Here is a 21,472-nt window from a genome sequence, read left to right as displayed (position 1 = left end):
AGCCATTCGGCCCATTTAACACGTTTGATTTTTAAACAGCTAATTGAGCCAAGGATCATCTCACCCAGTCGTTTAATAACAATTAACTTTTCAGCGCTATATTACTGTACAGCGCTATATTACTGTAGGGATTTTATCACACAGATTTTGATACCAAAAGTTATTAGAAGGTCATTTATTAAAACAATGACTTATTTTACGCCCTTTATTTATCGCCATGACAGTGCAAAAAAAATATCTGTTTTCCGTTTACTCCTACGGTATTGTTTTGCCCACTTCTGTCGTTTATCCTAAAAGCGGCCAGATGTGCTTCGTAATTTATTTTCCCCCAAAAGTGTTTAAAACGTTAAAAAAGGGGCAGAAAGAGGTTTTAAATGATCAACATCGGTGTCTTGTTATGTGATTCTGCTTGTCGTTTCTAATTTTTGCAGAAATTGTTAGTAACGTATTTGTTAAGAAAAGGAGGGCGCCGAAGCAAGCCAGCTGGTTTGGTCTGAAGGGCTGATCCTGATGGATTTGCTCTGACAGATCCGGGTTAGCCGCCAGGGGAACCCGTTTCTTCACAACAACTCTCCGAGACACACAGATCGCAGCCATAGAGGGGATATAGGCAGAGCTCACAGCACCTCCCTGCTTTATTTCACAAATATACCCCGACTGCTGTTTTGAAACCAAACTGAGACCACTAACTCACGGTGCCTGAATTTTATTACACGTTCTTCAAAGAAGCGAAGAAGTTTGGCTAAATGCAAGAGAACCGAAATGAGATTATTTTTGACCGGACAACCTGTTCACTCACTCCCTCCGCCAGATTTTGCAAGGTAAAGAAGCTTTTGCGAAATAAAGAAGAATTCGTTTTTTGGAGGAGTATGGAAATGTACGAATTAACGAGTAAAAATATGCGAGAAGAATCACTGTGATTTAAAGATATCGAAGCGCTCATCCAAATATTTTAATATTTTGAAGTATTTTCGGTTTAAATAGCCATAAGTATTGCATTTTAAATGCGTATGGGATGACTTGGCTCACAATGTGTTGATATTACCAAGACTATATAGGGTGTAGGTGAATTACTGTACGTTGTATTGCTTCCACACGTGCGTTGCAAGAGGACTTCGGCATTCGATTTGTATTGCATAGAATCACCCTTTGTCTCAATGGATGTTCTGCCTTGGATTATATATTTGTAAATACTGTGCTTTGAAGAACTCATTAATTGCGTTTTTTTACAATGCAGTTATCTACTCTTTTAAGAATACCGTTTCTGCTGTGGAGTATTGATGCTTTATCTTATCGACATGATGAAAGATTAAGAACTAATTTCACTCGGACTGATTATGAAGCCACCTTTTCCCCAAAAAAGGTGAATAGGTCACCTTTGTCAGTAACTACTCGGAAATGGCACAATGCACATGGAAAAGTAATTAATACCGTGACATACTTAGAGGGGCATTCTACAGGTGTTTCTTGGGAGGCAGTGAGGAATTTGAGAAACCGAAATGCAGCAACCTTTGAAATACGAAGAAAATATAAAGGATCATTGAACCACAATGGAAATGTGCCCCCCAGCTCTTTAGAAAAGAGTGCTGAGATTATTTTAGAGGATTCTGCTGCGATCCTGCATGGGGAATCACAAAGCCAACACAATAGAAAGTTGAATTTCAAGATGCTGGCTGCCATGGAAACACACGGTGGATACAATCACTCAAAGGCTCTTTCCATGAGTAAACAAGGAGGTCTGACATCTGAAATGAATCAAAGACGAAAAAGAGGTACCAACAGTATGGAAAATGAAAAGAAAACAGAAAAGAACCGAAGCAAGAAGCCAAAGAAAGGCGGACATTCGTTGAGACATTTAAATGTTTCTTTTGTTGGTCCTCTTACTCCATGGGAGAAGTTACCGAAACCCCTGCCTCTTAACCAATCCACAGATTATTCAAACGATATCAAGAATTATGGATTGTATACTGTACCGGATGACCTAGGGGTTACTATTCCATTGATCCCTTTTGATTCACAAGGGAAAGAAAATGAGGTCAAAAACCCCTTTTATCCCCTAACAGATGAATCGTATGGAGCATACGCAATCATGTGTCTTTCTGTGGTCATTTTCACTGTTGGAATAATTGGGAACATTGCAATTATGTGTATTGTTTGCCACAATTACTATATGAGAAGTATCTCCAATTCACTTTTGGCCAATCTAGCTTTTTGGGATTTCATAAATATCTTCTTCTGCCTGCCTCTGGTGATATTTCATGAGCTGACGAAAAAGTGGCTGTTGGGAGAATTCTCATGTAAAATCATACCCTACATTGAGGTAGGCCTACTGTATATCCCAGATACAGTAACTCACAGTCCAGTGATTTGTTTTCCTGATTGTAGGACATATTATCTATTAAGGGGAAAAAAGGAGGAAACTGAGTTAAGGATAATAACCAATGATATGTTGTTTCTTTAAAGTATTAAAACTCCCAAACACAATTAGGAAATATAAAAACAGTTTTAAAACTTACATCATTTTATACAATGTATTCTGAATGAAGAAATGTTGACTTGTGGTTTTGGTTTCTGCTTGGTGTTATACTGCTTTGAACTTTGTTGGCTAACAAAATCTTTACATATTTTAAAAAATTAACACCACATTCCAGAATGTATACATTGTCATGTGCAAAGTAGCAAAACAATTTAAAGTGCAAGTTAAACAATCACTAATATTGATCTGAAACTTGACTGCTTTAGGGTTGCAGTTTAAATCACTGTTTTAAAAAAGCTTCAAAGCAATAGACTGTTAGACAACCAGAATCCACTGGAAAAAGGACAGTGGTCGGTTTAAGGAAGAATGCAAAATATTAGGACCACTGTAGGGGTGAAGTTGGATGTCATATTGTAGTTGTAAATGCCAGAAATAAGATTACATAGCAGAGTCCAGATTGAAAGGCTACCAAAAAAATACAGAGATGTAAACATTTCTCGCACATAAGCCATCCTCAGTTAAAGTAACCCTGTACAGTATATGTTATTTGTACTCCATTAATCATGTTTTGATATTTGTATCTACAGAAGGAAAGCTTATAGGGCTTTAGTAAATCTGCTAAAGCAAAAGGACTGCAAATATTGTTTTTAACTGTAGTCTTTAAGAAATGGGAAATGTTTAATGCTAAAAATGCATTTAGTAGCTACCTAATTAGAATGAAAGATATTATTATTATTAATTCGTTTTTTTTAATGGGTTTTAACTCGTCTTTTCAATATGGATGCCCTCAGTGCCTGTGGAACCTTAGCATTCCTGCATGCACTGATGAATTTTGTATTGTCTAGTATGATAATACCACAAAGACAAATGCATTTCCCCATCTTCAGTGCTGTCAGTTGGTGTGAGGTATATGTCTATGGTGTTTCATGAGGCTGTACATTTTCAAATCAAATGATAAGAAAAACACATTAAACCAGCAACTACTGTATACAGCATACCTGCAAGGACCAAATAATAGAACACATACTGTATGTAACTCAGTAGCACAAAGTAAAACAAGCAGTGTAGGCAGGGCAGTAAGCAGTTTGAAGATATCAAGGGCAGAAGCGGCACCTTAAATTCTGTAATTCCAGATCCTTGTTAAAGACAGTTAAAATTCTGAAGTCAGGCGGATCTTATTGATGGAGAATAGGAAGGCTGTTCCTTCATGCTAAGTTAACAAGACTGAACACATTCACATTCCAAATGGATAGTCCAATTGCTTTTCTCAGAGTCAATCTCAATCTTCTGTCTTTATTATGCATTTGGAATTATTTATGCTGTACTAGCATTCACTTAAGTATTGCTGTAAATTGACTGTAAAAAAACAGTTTTGATATACGTCACTTCAAGGCAGTCATTTTTGTAAGTAGTTTGTACATGTATTAAATAAGCACTTTAGAGCAGGAACTTTAAAGTGCATCATTCTCAACACTATTATTACTGAAGGAACATATTCTGTGCAGTTAGAGTATGCCTCTTGTAAACCATCAGTGCGAGGGGTGGGATAACTCACAGATTGCACAAACCGTATCTCTGTTAATACCAGTACGGTAGATCTTAAAGCATAATATAGAAAGTAAAAATAAAATCAGATAACCCCCTTTTTTCAAATTGTTAAAGTGAGGACACCTTAAATTCCAGATCACTCAAATGAAATCCTGGGTAATGAGAAACCCAACCAAAGCTGTTTTTGACAGCTTTCAGGGCATTTTGCTTATTCTCTATACCTTTGTATTCTTTTTAGATTGAACAGATAATTAGTTAGACTCAGATGATTAATTAAACCTGGCAATACTACACTCAGTGCTACAGGCTTGTATTAATTAATGACTTTGAAACACCCACCTATGCTAACTAGAATCTGCAAAAGGGCACTTTGTAAATATAAGTTTAATACCTATTTTACACAAATTAATCAAGTTATATATATTTTTTCTAAACAGTGCAGAAATGTGGCACCTATTAAAATCTGAAATAGATCCAAATTTATTGAAAATAACAACAAGAGGGAAATTTCACCTTGTTACTATTTATGTTTGAAAGCGTTTTGAAATTTTTGCTGCAGTAGAAAAAATTATTGGAGAAGAGAAAATTGTAAACGTAGTTAAATAAGAAGAATATGAACATGATTCTTCATATCCATTTTGCTTTTCTTGCACTGTGTCTTAGGCTCTGTAATAAGGGTAATCAAATACCAGCTATTCAAATTCATTCCAGGGCAGAAGTATGGTACAACCAGTTTTACGTAAACCTAACTACATAATTTATGTAATTATTAAGTGCTCAAACAACAAAGAGATCATTGTGGTAAAGCCCTTCAGTTAAGTTGACTAACTAGATTTTTAAACTTATTCAGTAAATTGTGTTGACATAGCTCTTAACATATAGAGACACCGTATAAAATGGATTTATTCATCTTTTCACCTCAACTCAGTATATTTTTAAAATAAAAGTTGAAAACATTTACTACTACAAATAGACCACTTATTTGATGTAACTCTTGGTATGAGTGGAGTGCTAATTACCAGGTTAAATTATGAAATTATTGTTTTTTTAAAGACCTGGCGTGCAATTGCAAAAGCTTTTCACTTGCATGTACTGTAGGCACACCAGGTATCCAGCAATGCTTACAGTACATCTTACTTATTATTTACTTGTATCCCAAAAGGTGCAATATAAAAAAAGTATGGTTCCATTCAGTGATGTTATGTCATGCTATGTTATTCTGACTTTATCTTAAGTGCAAAGTAAGTTTTACCCATTGTGGATTCATAGCTCTCTGTTGCCATTGCATACATTATTCACATACTTGCAGTAAATGTAAAAAATGAAAACCCACCAGGATACTTTTATATGTATAACCACATTTTTTTATTAATTACAAGATTTTCTTTTGAATTCCACCCTGGATTAATTCATAATTTATGAGATGTTCAAAGTTTCACGGTAGGTAGTGTTCATTTGTTTTAAGCAGTAGTTCTTTGAAACATCTGTTTATTATTTATAACGTATAGTAACACATGGACATGCTGCAGAGCTTAATAACTACACCACAGCAATATATGCTAAAATATGAATTGGATATGGTAAAGAATGTGTTATGAAAGGGGAAGTTTAGGTTTTTAGCATAAGGAATATCTGCTTTTTAGAGATGGGAAGATACTTTATATGCTAAGTGACTTTTTCAGCTATATGGGTGAATCTGCTTTCATTTGCAATATGTTCCTTCATTTTACAAGCAGTCCTCTAAAGCAATTCAGTAATTGCTGTCTGACGTTTGGGATTGGTTTTTATATGATCTGGCAATTACCAACTGACAAGGCATGTTATGGAAAAATGTCAACTACTTCAGTGTAGTATACCTCAACAAATTCAAGCTAAATCTTTCTTTCCAATTTATAGTGTATATTTGTACTGTAGGTCTGGGGTGCTACAGTACTATAAAAGGTCTAGAGATGTACTTCTTGTGCAACTAGGACTTTGTTTAGTAATGTTCTGTTAATTAATCTGAAACTTCTTTTCCAGATTTGAAATATAATGTATTCCAAATTTATGCTCATTTGAAAAATTGGTAATTGCAGTTTAAATTAATGATGTAAAGGACACTGGGGTGTACTATAATTCAAACACTACCATTTTTTTAAAATAAACTAATAATCATATATTGTGTTTTGTTCAAGTACTTACCTTTTTGTTATATTCTTACAGGTCGCCTCACTTGGAGTTACAACTTTCACATTATGTGCTTTGTGCATAGATCGTTTCCGTGCTGCAACTAACGTGCAGATGTACTATGAGATGATTGAGAACTGTACATCCACCACAGCTAAGCTAGCTGTTATCTGGATAGGGGCTTTGCTGTTGGCTCTTCCTGAGGTGGTTTTAAGGCAGCTTGTCACAGAAAATCCTGAAGCCCCTAATACAACAGCATGTGAGCGATGTGTGGTGAAAATTTCTCCAGAGCTCCCTGACACCATTTATGTCCTTGCCCTTACCTACGACGGCGCCAGGCTCTGGTGGTACTTTGGGTGTTATTTTTGCTTGCCCACACTCTTCACCATTGGAAGTTCCCTAGTGACCGCAAGAAAAATTCGAAAAGCTGAGAAGGCCTGTGCAAGAGGAAACAAGAAACAAATCCAACTTGAAAGTCAGATGAACTGCACAGTGGTGGCCTTAACTATTTTGTATGGCTTCTGTATTATTCCTGAAAATATCTGCAACATTGTCACAGTCTACATGTCCACAGGAGTTCCCCAGCAGACTATGGACCTTCTCCATCTCATAAGTCAGTTTCTTTTGTTCTTCAAGTCCGGCGTTACGCCAGTGCTCCTCTTCTGTCTTTGCAAGCCTTTCAGCCGGGCTTTTGTGGACTGTTGCTGTTGTTGTTGTGATGAGTGTGTCCAGAAGTCTTCAACAGTGACCAGTGATGACAATGACAATGAGTACACCACAGAGCTTGAGCTGTCTCCTTTCAGCACCATACGCCGGGAGATGTCTGTTTACACCTCTGTTGGTACCCATTGCTGAAATCAACTGGAAATAGTATCCTAGGCCTATTATTATATACTGATAAAAGCATGAATGCCGCATATTGGCTTTACATGCAGGAGTTTACTAATGTTTAGAGATTTTTTTACAAAAAAACATTTATGTTGTTTCTCTGTTTATAAAAAAAATGGTTCTGCAATGGGCTCGAGATTGCTGCATCCCTCAGCAGGAATAAGCAGCTTTCTCATAGTGGATGAATGTTTTTTTTTTATTGTTTTGTTGATTTTATAGTTATTGAAGTTTGTGCAGTTTGCCTTTTATATTGAAAACTGTATTGAAAGTAATATATTGAAAATGGCTGGTTGTAGTGTAATGTCTTTTAAAACTGGTGATTCTTGTGAATCGGTGATGAAGTCATTTTAGATTCCTTGCTACTGTACGTGAGTATTTTAGTCAGAGCACTCTGAATGAACACATGCTTATGTTATTTATAGCAGGAAGAAATGTACCAGTATGCTTGTGTTAGTTTCATGGTAATTTGCTGTTTTTCTGGTAGCGGAAGAAAAAAACTGGACCTGCTGGGTCAGTTAATCGGGAGTTGTTTTCTTCTGAGGAATCAGATGGATTAACCAGAGGCTCGAATAATGACTCCTCTTCAGATTGTTTTGGTGTAGAACAGCAATTTAACCTTTTTTTAATCATATAAAAACTGTATTTGTTTATAAACCTGAAAATAAAATCATTAAGACAGTTTATTTTAATCAGATTTGTGTATTTTTGACTGTTACATCCATACATTCATATTTACTCTGTGTTAAAAAAACATGATAGCTTCACAGTATACTGTACTTTAGATACTTTCAATGTCAATGTCACTTGGTTGTGTCATTATGAAACTGCCATTTTTTATACAGGAGTATGTCAGAATATTAATCATAATGAATGCATGTGTAGAAAATAACCTGAAGCTTTTTGTGAAGGATCAATTAAAGAGAATAGGAGGAAATATCTCATTCCTCAGCTAAAGCTATTTAATGAAAGTTCTAAAAGTACACGCAGTGCTGGCACACATACAGTATGGCTTATTATAATGGAATGGAATTTATTCTCAGGAATAATACACATCTCCTAAATGTTGCTTTATTTTATCAAATACACTTGTACTGAGCTTGTATCTATACATCAAAGCATTTTTATGATTGGCTTTAAAGTTAGAGCAGAAGGAAATTCCAGACTCATCCCCTGCTGGCTTAAGGCCATTATAGTGGTGATTTAAAACAGTGGGCTTGGTACCAGGCTTGGTCCTCTGTTTCTGCTTGTTCTTGTTTCAGCTGAGCTCTAAATCACCAGTACAAATTGTTGCCTTTAATCAGTGTGCTTGCTTGTTTAGGCTTGTTTCTGTACTGAGTCCTAAGTTTCAAAACTACTGAAATTTGAGTGTATTGTTAACAACCATTTCAGGATACAGACATTTAAGCAGTCTCTTCTTAACTTGCTTGAATTTATTGCCGATTAAACAGCTACTAATTGATACCATATTTATGATTGGAAGACAAAGTTTAAAAAAAACCCAAAAATGAGTTTTATTTCATTCTTAATGGTCTAGTTGTTTATATTACCATTTAATCCACCCAAATGTGGGAAGTTTTGAAATGTTTCAAATGGCATATACTTGATAACATTCATAAATCTAATTTAATCTTAAAAGCTGACAGCATATTTAAAAATAGATGCCAAATAGTAACTAAGCATTCGGCTTGAGCAAAAATCACTGATTTAACCACTGATTTAAAGTCATCCTACGTTTCCAAGCTACCATAAGGAACAACACATTGCTGCATTTCAGAGAAGGCTCGCTGTTACATAAGGTAGAAGTCAAATCTTTTCCTTCTTAACATTTATAGGCCGAGACCTTAGGAATTCTATTAACATCTGTTCCACACATTTCCTTAAATCATGTTTTAGGACTGATTCATTATTAGTATAGTTCATTTTTGTGATCTAATACTACTGCTGGCTACCATTGACTTTAGTTCCTTGTGAGTCAACATCTGTAATGTTTAATGCTATTTAGTCTAGATTCAGGCCTAAGAATAAATATCTGATTGAGTAAAGTTAATTTATTGAATTGGAATTAATGATTGTTAAGGCAATTCTAATTGCACAGTTTAAATGGAGTCAATGCAATTTTTTAAAGAACTAACCACATAAATTATGTTTCATTGTAATTCTTTATTCTTTCCTAAGTGGTACTGATGCTAAAGAAAGAATTGAACTAGAAATTTGTAGAAATTTTCTACCTTCCCTCCACAGCCTTCATTTCTAAAAAATTACTATTAAGCATGGTTAATTAACTCTAAGTAGTTCACGTAGGTAGCTGTGTCAGCATGCCTAGGCTGCAAAGGAACAAGTAAAGGTTTATTCCATGCTGAAAAGAGAAGAAAAGAAACAACATTTCAACTGTGGAGCCTTCTTAAAAGGTTAAAGGGATTAACCTTTACTTGTCCCTAATTAAGAATTAACCCTAATAACCTCTTACATTTTTAGAAATTTTAAATTCAAAGTTTTGTAGACTCATTCTAGGGATGTAAATATGTAAATGAAGCATAATATGTTTTTGGTAACATCTGGAAACCTGTTGTGTGCAAGAATGAGTATTTCCATTTACCATGACCCAGTGAACTGCTTAAACATATACTGTATACTTCATAGTGTTACTGTGTAGTACATTGCAATTAGGAGAGTGTTTTAATTTTTTTCTGTTTTCTATTTATATTTCTTTATCATCTAATGTGCTATTGTTTCCCAGTTAAGCATAAAAGTGTATTTCTGCTGAACCATTTTCTCTTTGTGCCATTACAAAACATTCAGTATCATTAAGGGTTCATTTAGCAAACGTTTTATCCAGTATATCAATAATGGCTATCAACACTCCTACTGTATAACAGAGTGCTCTTTCTCAATATAGAATCTCAGCAAACAACAACAGCGTAGTGGTACCATAAGACATCTTTTAACAGTATAGCTTAGAATTCTGAAACATGAACATCTGTGTTTTTAATACATTTCAATTTGAGTCTGTACATCAATTCTACAGTACATAAAATGAATGAATCTGTCAGTGTCAGAACATCTACCTGAGTGTTATAGCTTCGTAGCAGTGTGACTTTGAGCCACAGAGAGATGGAATTGTACAACTATTGATCACTTCTGACCCATTTTCCGTCTCCAAGTAGAATATAAACCCTGTGTTGCAGATGAAAGACTTGGGATGTAATCATCTTGCAATTTAATGTTGAAGCCTAGAAAATTACCGTTATTTCAATGGACCTGTAATAAATTACTCTTTGGAAATTTTTACTGCCCCTTAAAATGAAAACATCAGTTGCTGAACATACATGAAAATTCAGCATAAGAATTTTGAATTTTTTCTTTATTTCTGTCATTTTATAGGTGAATATTGTAAATTAGATGTTTTATTTTGACAGTTTTTACAACTTTATTTTTTAATAGTGGTTACAGTTCACTCTTCGTCATAAATTACATGTTTTTTTAAAATTATTTTTATTTAGAATCTCATTTAGATCATAATGAATGCGATAGAGGGATGAAATATGTAGATTGTTTTTGGGCTATCTGAGAAAATGGCAGTCTAGCCTGTGTGGCCCAAACCCCCCTCACTGTGGTGAGGAGAGAGCTAAGGAGCTGTTGCCAGGCTGTAGGCAGGCTGGTGGAAGAGGTGTGAGAATTTGTAACAGAGGTTCAGGAGGAAGGGTAGACCCTAGTCTGCTTCTGCTCACCCACATTATAAATCTCACATCCAAGACTCCTCTTCTCATATCTCACTCACATCCCCTCAACATTCTTTAAGATCTAGCCAAACTACTGAAAGATTCACAGGATTGTGAAAGTGGTTGAGATTAGGCTCTAACCTTCCTCAAGAACTCATTATAAACTCCATTAACGTTTTAGTAGCAGAGTGAAGTGGTGGTAAGGGCTCTGAACTTATGACTGGAAGATTGTGACTCAAATGTCACTACCGTTGAGCAGTGCCTTGAGCAAGGTACTTCAGTAGTTTGCTTCTGTACAGCAGTATAAATGGGTAAAATAGTAAGTTGCTTTGGATAAAATTATCAACCTGTCAATCTAATAATGTATGATCATTTATATAATATGTTAATATGTTCTTTTGGAGAACTTCAAGCTCAAAGGGAAAAACATGACTCAGTGTGGGCTGCTAAATGTCTGTATACGTGATTGAAGATTACACTTCTGATGCTGCAGATGGTGCAAAGCTCCACATTTTAAGTAAACATGTTTTGAATTAATTTTTGTTTGTTTAGTGTTGTCTACCACAAAGAATACTTTTAAAATTAAAAATTGCTAACATTTCCACGTTCTGCTTTTGTGTGGCTATCTGGAATGTCTCTCATTATTTACTCTTCTGATTATTATTTCATTTTGTTGTATAGGAGTATTTACAATACACATGCATGCTGTTACTTTCATAGTTATTTTATTGATCTTTCATTATTTAATTTTTACTTTTCTTACAAATGTTGTGATATTGTGTTTTCTTTACCAGTTTTATTTGTTATGTTTGTATGTTGCACCGCTTGCTGCTTAAAATGCCCCCTTAGGGATGGATAATGTATTTTGAGTTGAATTGCTTTTTTATCAGATGACTACACAAATATTCAGTAACCTATGAGTCTGTCAACAAATGATCAATTAGTAAGAGCTGGTTAGTCAGAGATAACAGCAAGCAAGATGATGAGAGGCTGAGCAAAGTTCTGCATACTGATGTTGTTGCAAACAATCCCTGATAAGTAGGTTATTTTGTTACTCAGGATTAACTGATGAAAGAACTTAAATAAAAGTCTTCCATTAACACTGGAGATACAGAGCGAGGATGAAAATCCATCAACCAAGGTGTTTTTTCCAGGACCAGGGTTGGGAACCACTGCTCATGATGGCAGTGACAGACTTTAAATCTACGTGAAGGATCACAAAAAGAACCTGTGCTACAGTATGTGGTTTGGATTACATGTGTAATAACATTTATACAGTACTTCATATAAAACCCTAGACAGGGTATTTGAAAATATTATTAGTATTGACTGCCTACCTGCTTCAAGTGAAAACTTCTTATTTCTATGGAGGCAAAAAAAGAACTGATGGAAAAACACCTGGAGAAAAAAAAGCTCATCTTCCATGGGCAATCGGGAGCAAAGCAAATTTGTTTATTTTTTGCATTAAATAGAAAAGCATTTTACATTTTATGTGTTCAGTCCATTCATTTGTCTGACCCTTTGTTTTCTATATGCTAAGGGAGCGCTTTGTTTATTGTAGTTATACTGTTGCCTTTTAATTAAACGTCATGGATTGAAAAAATATGAAATTGTTGTCACATGAATGAAATAGATGTATTAAGAAATAATTTTGCTGCTTCATAAATTATGACCCTTTCCCTGGCATATTACAGAATATCTTGTTGCATATATGTTATTTTTCTTTCAATTGTATAGGCATGAATTCTGGAGAAATCCAAGCTGATGGTATTGTTTGTAGTTTTGGGTAAATAGTCCGTTTTCCCGGAGCCATAACAATGATTTGGAGCCAAAAGATCTTCCTAGCAAAATAGCAGTGTGAAGCAGTACTGTACAGTATATTAAAATCTGTCAAATAGAAATCTCTGAAAACCTAACTAAGCATGACCAAAAAAATATATCAAAAGAAAATTGGCAAAAATAAAAGGGAATAATGTAAATTGCAATCCAACTGCTATGCTCAAATTATACATTGATCTTTGGCAACAACCTTGCAATGGAGTGTGCAGTTGGTTTAAAGATTCATGAAAACATGTAAAGACTCCTAATGTTTCAATAGTATCAGAAGGGAATTAAAACACTTTCCTATCCCTGTGGCATGAAGCAGAACTGTTATTGAAGAAATACTTGTAAAAGTCCCAGTTCCATCTTGAATTGTCATTTTTATGTGTCTTCCCAAACTTTAGACATACTCTGGTGTCTTTAACAGAGCACATTAGGCAACCCACTACTTCAGATGGCACTGACATATGAAATGATCAATGCACATAATTATGACATTACTGTCTAGACAGATCATGTGGAACTGCTTATGATACTACATGTTTGATATGATAGTAGTTATAATTCAATTTAAGTTATGAATACTCTGGTGGCAGAAATGTACAGAATGCTACACACTGATGACTTAATCCATTCAAATACCCTCAGTAAATCCAATGTTGTATACAGAAATGGAAATTTGTTGAAAGGAATTTTTGTGTTGTGGCTATATCAGTAATATACAACAATTTATCAGTGGAATAAATTATTAATTACATTCATGTTTTGACACAGGTAAATGAGAAATACACAGAAAGACACACTGACAAACTAATATTATTTTTCAGTTCTTCCAAAGACGGCTTATTAAATCCTTTTATAACTCCTGTGGAGAGGATGCATCAGAATCTGTCAGGTTACTAAGCAACCAGATATCAGCACATTATTTTGCCTTCCTAATCATAAAGGTCAGAAAGATGCAGCAAAATGGCAAGAATTTCAGTCAGACTGGATTTTTTTTCAACAAGCTCTATGTAACCTTTACTATCCATGCAAAACACGTACTGTAGAGCTAAGAAAAGCCAAAGGAAAGATGTTCCCAAGGGTACTGAAGCATTGATGACTGGTGCCTCTTCGTTTCAAAAATATTATTAATTCTAATTATCCTTTTTTTTATTTTCCTGTGGTCTTTAGACCCATTTTTTAAATACGGGACTTATATTATTTAAAAATGTATAGTTCTGAAATACCTAACTGTAATTTGTATTATAATGTAACATTACAATGTATTGCATAGCAAATTAAAATGTTTGAAATTTAATTGGAGTTGTAGAGCCAAATAAGAGATCTTCTTCATAAAGCATTCAAACAGTATTTAATTCTTGACATAGTTCATGTACTGTGCAGATATACAGACGTTTCAAAGGCAATTTCTAAAATGTATACACCTACATTTTCTTGGAGCGGTTCTTGATCTTTTAAAATAGTTTAGTCGAATGTTTAGCTATTTACAGTATGTATGTGAATTTTAGGAAGACTGTAGAAAAGCAAGATAAACTATATTATTGTGTTATATCTACAAGACTGATAATCCATAGATCTAAAATATACTATCCATTAATTACAGGGGATATTTATTAACAGTACTAGGAAAAATATGAAGAATTTAATAGTTTCTTTTTTTAATCTACAATATCAATCATGAAAGATTTGCACATTTTGTTTAGTGTGGGATTTTGCTGATATGGCTTCTTTTGTCTTAAAGAAAATCAAATTTTTTATTTATATATTACATAGCGATAGTTAATTTGCTTTTGTTCCTCACAGTAATTTCAGAAAAAGTGGAGCAACAGGAGTCCTAACATCCGTTTTGTTTATTATGCATAATTAAGGAGCACTTGCTGTTTCTCTATGTTCTACATTAATCTTTCCTAGAAAATACCCTTCCATTTCCTTTCCATTTGTGGTAATTTTCTGTTTTAAAATTGAGAATATGCACTAATAGCTTTAGTTTCTAAACTAAAACTAATTGTTTAGAGTAGTTTCTTTTCAAGTGATTAAGCTGGAATACACTTGTATATGGATCTTACGAAAGATGGTTACAAATATTAATGTGAAACTTTAGATGCAATGGGTCAGAAAAAAGTAGAAAAACAACATATAAAATAGCTTTTTGAAAAGGAAAACAAAACACACAAAACCCATGTTTTGTTAGTTTTATTTTAATAGAAATTGTATTTCGAGTAGCAGACACATACAGTACTATTGACAAACAGTATAGTCATGTTTTTCGTGGTTAGTATATAAAAAAAGAAAACAAAAGAATACATTTCTCTATCCAAACTCACCATGATAAATATATATTACATAAACTTTAAAATGTTGATTTTCATTATGTGAGACAAAAGGGCATACTATAGATCCACAGGACATGTCTTGCGAGTGGAAATGTTTACTGCAGTTGACTTCATTGACACAGTAATTTCCCATGTGAAGATTTCAAATTTCTGAAACAAAACAAGCAGACGTAAAGAAAGCAGGTAGCCATTGAGAAATGCTTGGCTAAAAGAGCAAAAGAACAAACCAGAAAAATACCATCCTTCTATTTTCTAACCACTTTATCCATTATAGGGTCATAGGAGAGCCAGAGCTTATCTTGGCAAACAACTGGCACAAAGCAGCATACACCCTGGATGGGACACTAGTCCATCAAACACACAGAGACACAGACACACACTCACACCAGAGCCAGTTTTCTATGAAGCCAATTAACCTAGCAGTATGTCTTTGGACTGAGTGAGGAAACTGGAGTGCTATCGACAAATTCCTATGCAAACACGAGAAGAACATACAGATAAAAGCCCAAGAACTGAATCCAGGACCCTAGAGCTGACAGTCAATAATGCTAACCACTGCACCACCGTACCACCCACGAATAGCATGGCAAATTGTGCCTAAAGTGGAAATTAGACAGCAACAGGGTTTGGAAAATGGTCTCCTCCTGAGAAAGCTATGGTCGAAGAGGTAATGTAGTTAACTAGAGAGTTTTCTACTGGCACAGCCTGTAGTAGAATATTAAGCCAGACCCCAAACCACATGTTCTTAATAACAAGCCAGAAATTCAGGGGTGATATTCACTCAACCTTGAATTTTAAATCTTAAGTGATTAAAGAAGCAAACCTTATGTTTATTGAAGAAAAAACTGCCAAAAACCATTTTAGATTAAATTTATAAGGAAACAGCTCACTTTTTACTTATATTTTATAAATTAAAATAGAGTGCCTGCAAATTTAAACATTTCACTTATACCACGATACAAATATCTAAGAGATAAAAATACATAATTGTTAATAAACAATGGTTTTAATCCCATCTGTCATGCATTTTTCAAAAATCAACTGAATAAAATGCTTAAAGGCAAAAACATAAATTGAGTAAGTGTAAAGAGGCTAGAGTATGGAGTATAAAGATGCATCAGTATGTAAGATGCAAAGGAACAAGCAGATATTTAATCAATTAGGAAAACAAAAAGAAAACAATTCCAGTATGGAGTCTTCTTCAGGTGTGTGGGGCAAAGAGAGTGAATAGAAAAAGGGTTGCAAAGGGAGGGAGTAAGGTAAATTAAAGAGATCTTGGAGATGTATTTCAGAGGCAGATATCACTAAATAAATAGAGAGATTATAAAGAAATAAGTATACCATTGAGTGCAGAAATGATGGAAATAAATTTTAAGGATAATTATGGCTTCTGTTATAGGCATCTTTGAATAGCTGTGAAAGCTATATACAGTACAGTACAGTCAGTCAGAAAGTACAGTGGATGACTCTCCATAAATAGCCCTTGAATACTTGCCTTCAATGGACAATTCCTGTAGCCAGAACCACCTGACCTTCCATTCCGGTCTAACACCCGTTCTCTTCATCAAACAGAACTTCTCCATTAGACAGAAAGGCACTGAAACCTTTCCTCCAGACACCACAATCGTCTCATAGTAACAAGCACCTAGGCTACACTGCCATATTGTTCAGTCCCATTACATGTTAACAACCACCATTCACAGCAGGCATTTAGAGCTGCAACATACAATAAGACAAAAATAATTATAATTTGCAGATTATTTCATCAACAGCACACAAACTTCAATAAATGAAAAATGGATCACTTTATTTATGCTTGCATGTTTTACAAAAACCATACCTGTACATACTGTATTTTGTATATTGATTTGTCGTGTCATTTTGATTAATCATTCATGTCTGAGTATGGCACACTTGAGTGGCTTTGACCATTTCACCAGCACTAAATCACCTCATTAGTGAAAGCGGTGGCTGGGCACAGGTGATGTAAATTGCTGAATTTCATGCCTTATGGAAATGAAGAAAGAATAACACAAAAAGGAAGCAATATGCCCTAGTTATTAAGAGATGCCTTTGTGCCATGAGTATATTGGAGCAACACTTATCTTCTCTTGCCTGCAGCACTGCTTTAGCAAGAAATCGTGGTTTTATGTAGATCCTCCTGATGATGTCAGCAACTGTAAAGCAGAATCTGTAGAGTAATACACTATTTTAATAATACACTAAATTAGAACAGTGATTATTAACAAAAGACTTATAAAAATGGAGGGCCAAGTTTTAGGGAGTTTCTAGTCATTAGGTTTAGCTATTGAGGGCAACCTGACTGCATAACACAACATTTATCAAGTACTGGGACAGAAAAGGTAAAGGTTTACTCCATTCTCAAAAGAAAATCGACAACATTTTGGCAATGGAGCCTTCTTTAGGTGTCACATAGGTAGCTTAATTCAAAATATTAATTTCTCATTATTGTTAAATTGTTGGTTTTGTTTGCAGGAGAAATAAATTCATTGCTGGCCTTTACAAAATGAAAATTACAAAACAAAATTATTATACTTTGTCTTATTATTATTTTTACATTCATGGTTTCGCCATAGCTTGACTCCTGAAAGTACTTAAACGAATGAATCTCAACTGGATGTCAGTATATTACAAACATTTCAATGATCATTGTAATATTTAAAATATACTTGAATCGTGAGTTTATTTTAATCATGAGTTTACTTCCCCAGGTAAATTAAATTTAGCCTTAACTGCTGCCAAAAAATGTATAATATTTCAATTGGTTCAAGTAGGTAGCTGCGTCAGCATGAGTAGGCTGCAAAGGAACAAGTAAAGGTTTATTCCATGTTAAAAAAAGAAGAAAAGAGACACATAATTTTAGCTGTGGATCTTCTTTGAGAAACAGAGGAAAATCGGCAGCTGATATGGCTTTTACCCAAGATTTTGTTGCAGTAAATATTAATTGAGTTTCTCTTTCCACAGCTTGAGTCTATGAAATATAGCTTGTATTGTCCCTTACATCAATATTTGTTGTAATACAGGAAACCATTTAAGTTTAATAAAGTAGATATTATTTGCAGTTACAGTATGTAAAATGAGCAGAAATTCAGTACTAAATAAGACTATACAAGTTAAGTTATCATTATTTTTGTCCTGTCCACATATTAGAACAACTTGTTTAGAAAGCTGATACACTGAGAAATTCCAGTAAATTGGTCTAGAAAACTAATTTCTTTAGCCTGCAAATTCTTGATTTGAAAACAACATAGACATGTGAATGTCTTAATTGAATTTATTTTTATATTATATTGAAATACTGTGGTATTAAGGACAACTATATGCAGTTATGTACAGCCACTGAAGAGTCAGATCAGCTCCCAGCTCAATGCAGAAAGCGGTGAACTGATGGTATAGCAAGCCATATACACTGGATTCTTGTTTGAGTGAGAGGTACAAATACAGTAGGCAGAAACCAGTGTAAAATATGCACAGCTACTGTACTTTAAAATGTCAAACTAAGAATGAATGGTTGGTAGGAGACCATCAGAGGATAAATCAGAGGATCAGCCATCATAATTTACTCCAAGTCTGAATATGAAAACTTCCAGCACAGTTCTTTGGGCTTTCTATGTGAAAGGCTGAATGCTTGCCAAGTAATTCAGGCCTGAAATGACCAAATTTAAAATAAGAAGAAGGTCTGTATTCATTTATTTATAAAATATCGATTTCTATTTTGATGTATAAACCAGGCAAAACAAGCAACTCTTTGTTGACATTTGATGCATTTACAGTACTTGCTATAGAAAAAAATGTTCCCCCCTGCTTAGCATCAGTTTAAAAAACAATTTTGTCCTAGATCAGACTCTTTGGATGGCTTTAACTTATTTAAACTGAATGTATATTTTCCATATATTATTGAGATCTATTTGTCATAGAGAACATACAAGGCTTAGTCTTGGTTCTATAAAAAGGATAAAAGGATGGGCCTACTGTAGGTACTTAAGCTTTTTGCAAATATGTTGTAATGCTGTAAATCTTATAATAATAATTGATCAATTTTGTTGCTTTTTTTACATAACATTCACAAAGCAGCCACATGGTCAAGCTTTGTATTCCCCTTTATATGTAACAATATAGTATTATACAAGAAGTTTGCATGCTGCCAGAAAGTCATTTTTAACTTCACTCTTTTAATTTATTTTCACCCTTTATTCATTGCAATTGAATAACTTGCGAAACACCACCCTGGTCACTGGCCTCCAATTTGTAACAGCATTACCCTTCCTTACCTTAACCCTTTTTCTGTGTTTAGTGAAATAAAAATATACTTTGTCACTACTAGACTCAGTTGGATACTTACAGTATTATTAATAAACCAAACTATATTTGATGGTGAACAAGTAATAGAAGAAAGAAAAGACACCGTTTCGGCCATGAAGCCTTCTGTAGATGTGGCCGAAACGTTGTGTTTTCTTTCTTCTTTTTTCAGCATGGAATAAACCTATTACTTATTCCTTTGCAGCCTACGCATGCTGACGCAGCTACCCACCTGAACTATATTTGATAGTGCATGCTTTGTGTCTATGTTATAAGGTTGGTAGTTGAAAAAGACTGTTACTCTAAAAAATCATAAACCTGGCATGCCTGCTAAATAAAACATGGGGTTAAGAACTGAAAAGTTGTATGTTCAGCTTTGTCAAATTATTTGCATTATAACTGACATTATAACATGTAGAAAAGTTTTGTCTTTAAGTTTTGCTTTTTGCAGCAATCTGAGCTGGACTCAGTTATGGGTAATCTGCATTTTATATTTAGAATGCATTCTCCTTCATACTACTAATGTTATTGAGTTGATTTTTTTTGGCTACTCTTGTCTCCCTGCATGCTGTTAAGTTATGCAAGTGTGTATTAATTGGACCTATGGATGGAATTGTGGTCAATGAAGATTTTTAACGGTACATTTTGGGAACTTTTCCATTTTCAGACACAATGCAATGCTATGACATACCATTCTAATAAATGAAGAGCTTTTGTCATACAGTATGTATATATGACTTTTAAAGGAGTCAGAGACACTGATCAAACTAACAAAAACAATGTAAGAATATTTGTCTGTGAGAATGTCATGTTCACTAGTCCTAAAAAAGAACTAGAAAGAAACCTTGTTGTACATAACACAGGAAAGACAAGTCATTAGTAAGATATAAAAAGCAACATTTTCATTAATTTACATGAAGAAATTATCTGCACTGCGCTCATGTTACAACGCAGTACAGAGCTATTCACTCTCCCCCCATAAGAGTCCACTCTGCCGCATATATTTGCTATGCACAAATCCTTAATTATTTAAAGCACCATTGCAAGGATCAATATAACAGTTAAAGTGCAGACTGTAGTAATGTTCTGCAACGCAGTGGATTGGAAAGCCAACACCGTGCGTAGCCCTGATGTAATTCATTTCTGTCTTATACCAGTCTGCTATTGACAAAATTAACAGCTTGTTCAAGTGGTCTCAACAAAATCTCCTTGTGCTCCTGAATGGCTCAACCACTGAAGCTACATGGGTTTAAAGCACAGGTGGGTTCTTGTAATCCAGATATTGCTAATTCAGACTTGTTTGAATTCCTATCTGACTGAGACAAAGGATTCCCAAAATGATTGTATACAACTAGTTAAATGTTACTGTTTCAAATCAGCAAGGACTGGCTTGTCACACAAAAGTAAACTTTGGTGTTCTCAGCAAGAGCTCCATGAGTCCTCTACTCAGAGCAAATACTGCTGGAAGCACTGTGGGGATCAGAGTGTGAAAAAAGATAGAAAGATGCAGCAATCTGCAATACAGCAGATGACATTCATGAAGTCTTCATTCCTCTTGTGCTGGTACTGTATGAGGGCTGTAGCAATGAGGACATTGTATTGATAACTGGTAATTTCACACTGTTGATTAAGACAGAAAATAATTGCCACTTCCTCAATTTTAACAAAAAAGTACATCACTAAAAAAAAGACACATAATCTCACCAGTCTTTCAAATATTTAATACTTATTACACATTTTTCAAGTTGTAGTTACACTACATACTATCAAACCATCTCAGGTTGCAATATGAAATATTTTTCAATATGAAAAACATTTTTTATCTCGCTTGTGTTTCTGACAAAACAATCATACATTTTAATGAAAATCCCAAGCATTGAAATGCATCCAGTCCTTGTGTCGAAAACATTATTAACATTGCAATTAGCAAGTATATTGTTTTACTTTGTGTGCAAAATTCATATTTTATTTGTAAAGTGAAAGGACTAGACAGTTTGATGTTCTAAAGAAGTAACACTAAGTGGTAGAATGTCAGAAAATATCATCACACTACTATATGAAAGGTATAAAACAATATCAGGCACAAAGACATCAAATTACAAAAATATATTGCTGTCCAAGTATGATTCTGGGGAAGAACAACCAGGAAATTATTAGACTCAAAAGAATGTCCAGCTCTGACAGAAAGCAAGGAAAAC

The 21,472-nt window shown here is 34.4% G+C and overlaps 1 protein-coding gene and 1 long non-coding RNA gene across 2 annotated transcripts in view; one reads left to right on the top strand and one right to left on the bottom strand.

Annotated features, from left to right (window-relative positions):
* Nucleotides 1-517: 517 nt before the first annotated feature.
* gpr37b (G protein-coupled receptor 37b) lies at nt 518-7,767 on the top strand. The gene is made up of 2 exons (XM_006633400.3): nt 518-2,320; nt 6,227-7,767. Exons 1-2 carry the CDS (start codon nt 1,232-1,234, stop codon nt 7,043-7,045), a joined length of 1,908 nt encoding a protein of 635 aa, XP_006633463.3. The 5' UTR covers nt 518-1,231; the 3' UTR covers nt 7,046-7,767.
* Nucleotides 7,768-14,852: 7,085 nt separating this feature from the next.
* Nucleotides 14,853-21,472, bottom strand: part of LOC138240767 (uncharacterized) — a 48,658-nt gene continuing 42,038 nt past the window's right edge. Inside the window, exon 3 of the long non-coding RNA XR_011190004.1 lies at nt 14,853-15,104. This is a non-coding gene — a long non-coding RNA (uncharacterized lncRNA). The remainder of the gene's footprint in view (nt 15,105-21,472) is intronic.

This window comes from Lepisosteus oculatus, chromosome 7 (genome assembly GCF_040954835.1).
Source record: "Lepisosteus oculatus isolate fLepOcu1 chromosome 7, fLepOcu1.hap2, whole genome shotgun sequence".
Lineage (NCBI taxonomy): Eukaryota > Metazoa > Chordata > Actinopteri > Semionotiformes > Lepisosteidae > Lepisosteus > Lepisosteus oculatus.
Note: the sequence above shows the minus strand (reverse complement) of the source record. Positions and strands in the feature narration are given on the sequence as shown.

Coding starts and splice junctions, on each gene's coding strand:
- gpr37b (XM_006633400.3), top strand. CDS start 1,232: ATGCAGTTATCTACTCTTTTAAGAATACCGTTTCTGCTGTGGAGTATT. Junction 2,321..6,226: donor AAATCATACCCTACATTGAG/GTAGGCCTACTG, acceptor ATATTCTTACAG/GTCGCCTCACTTGGAGTTAC.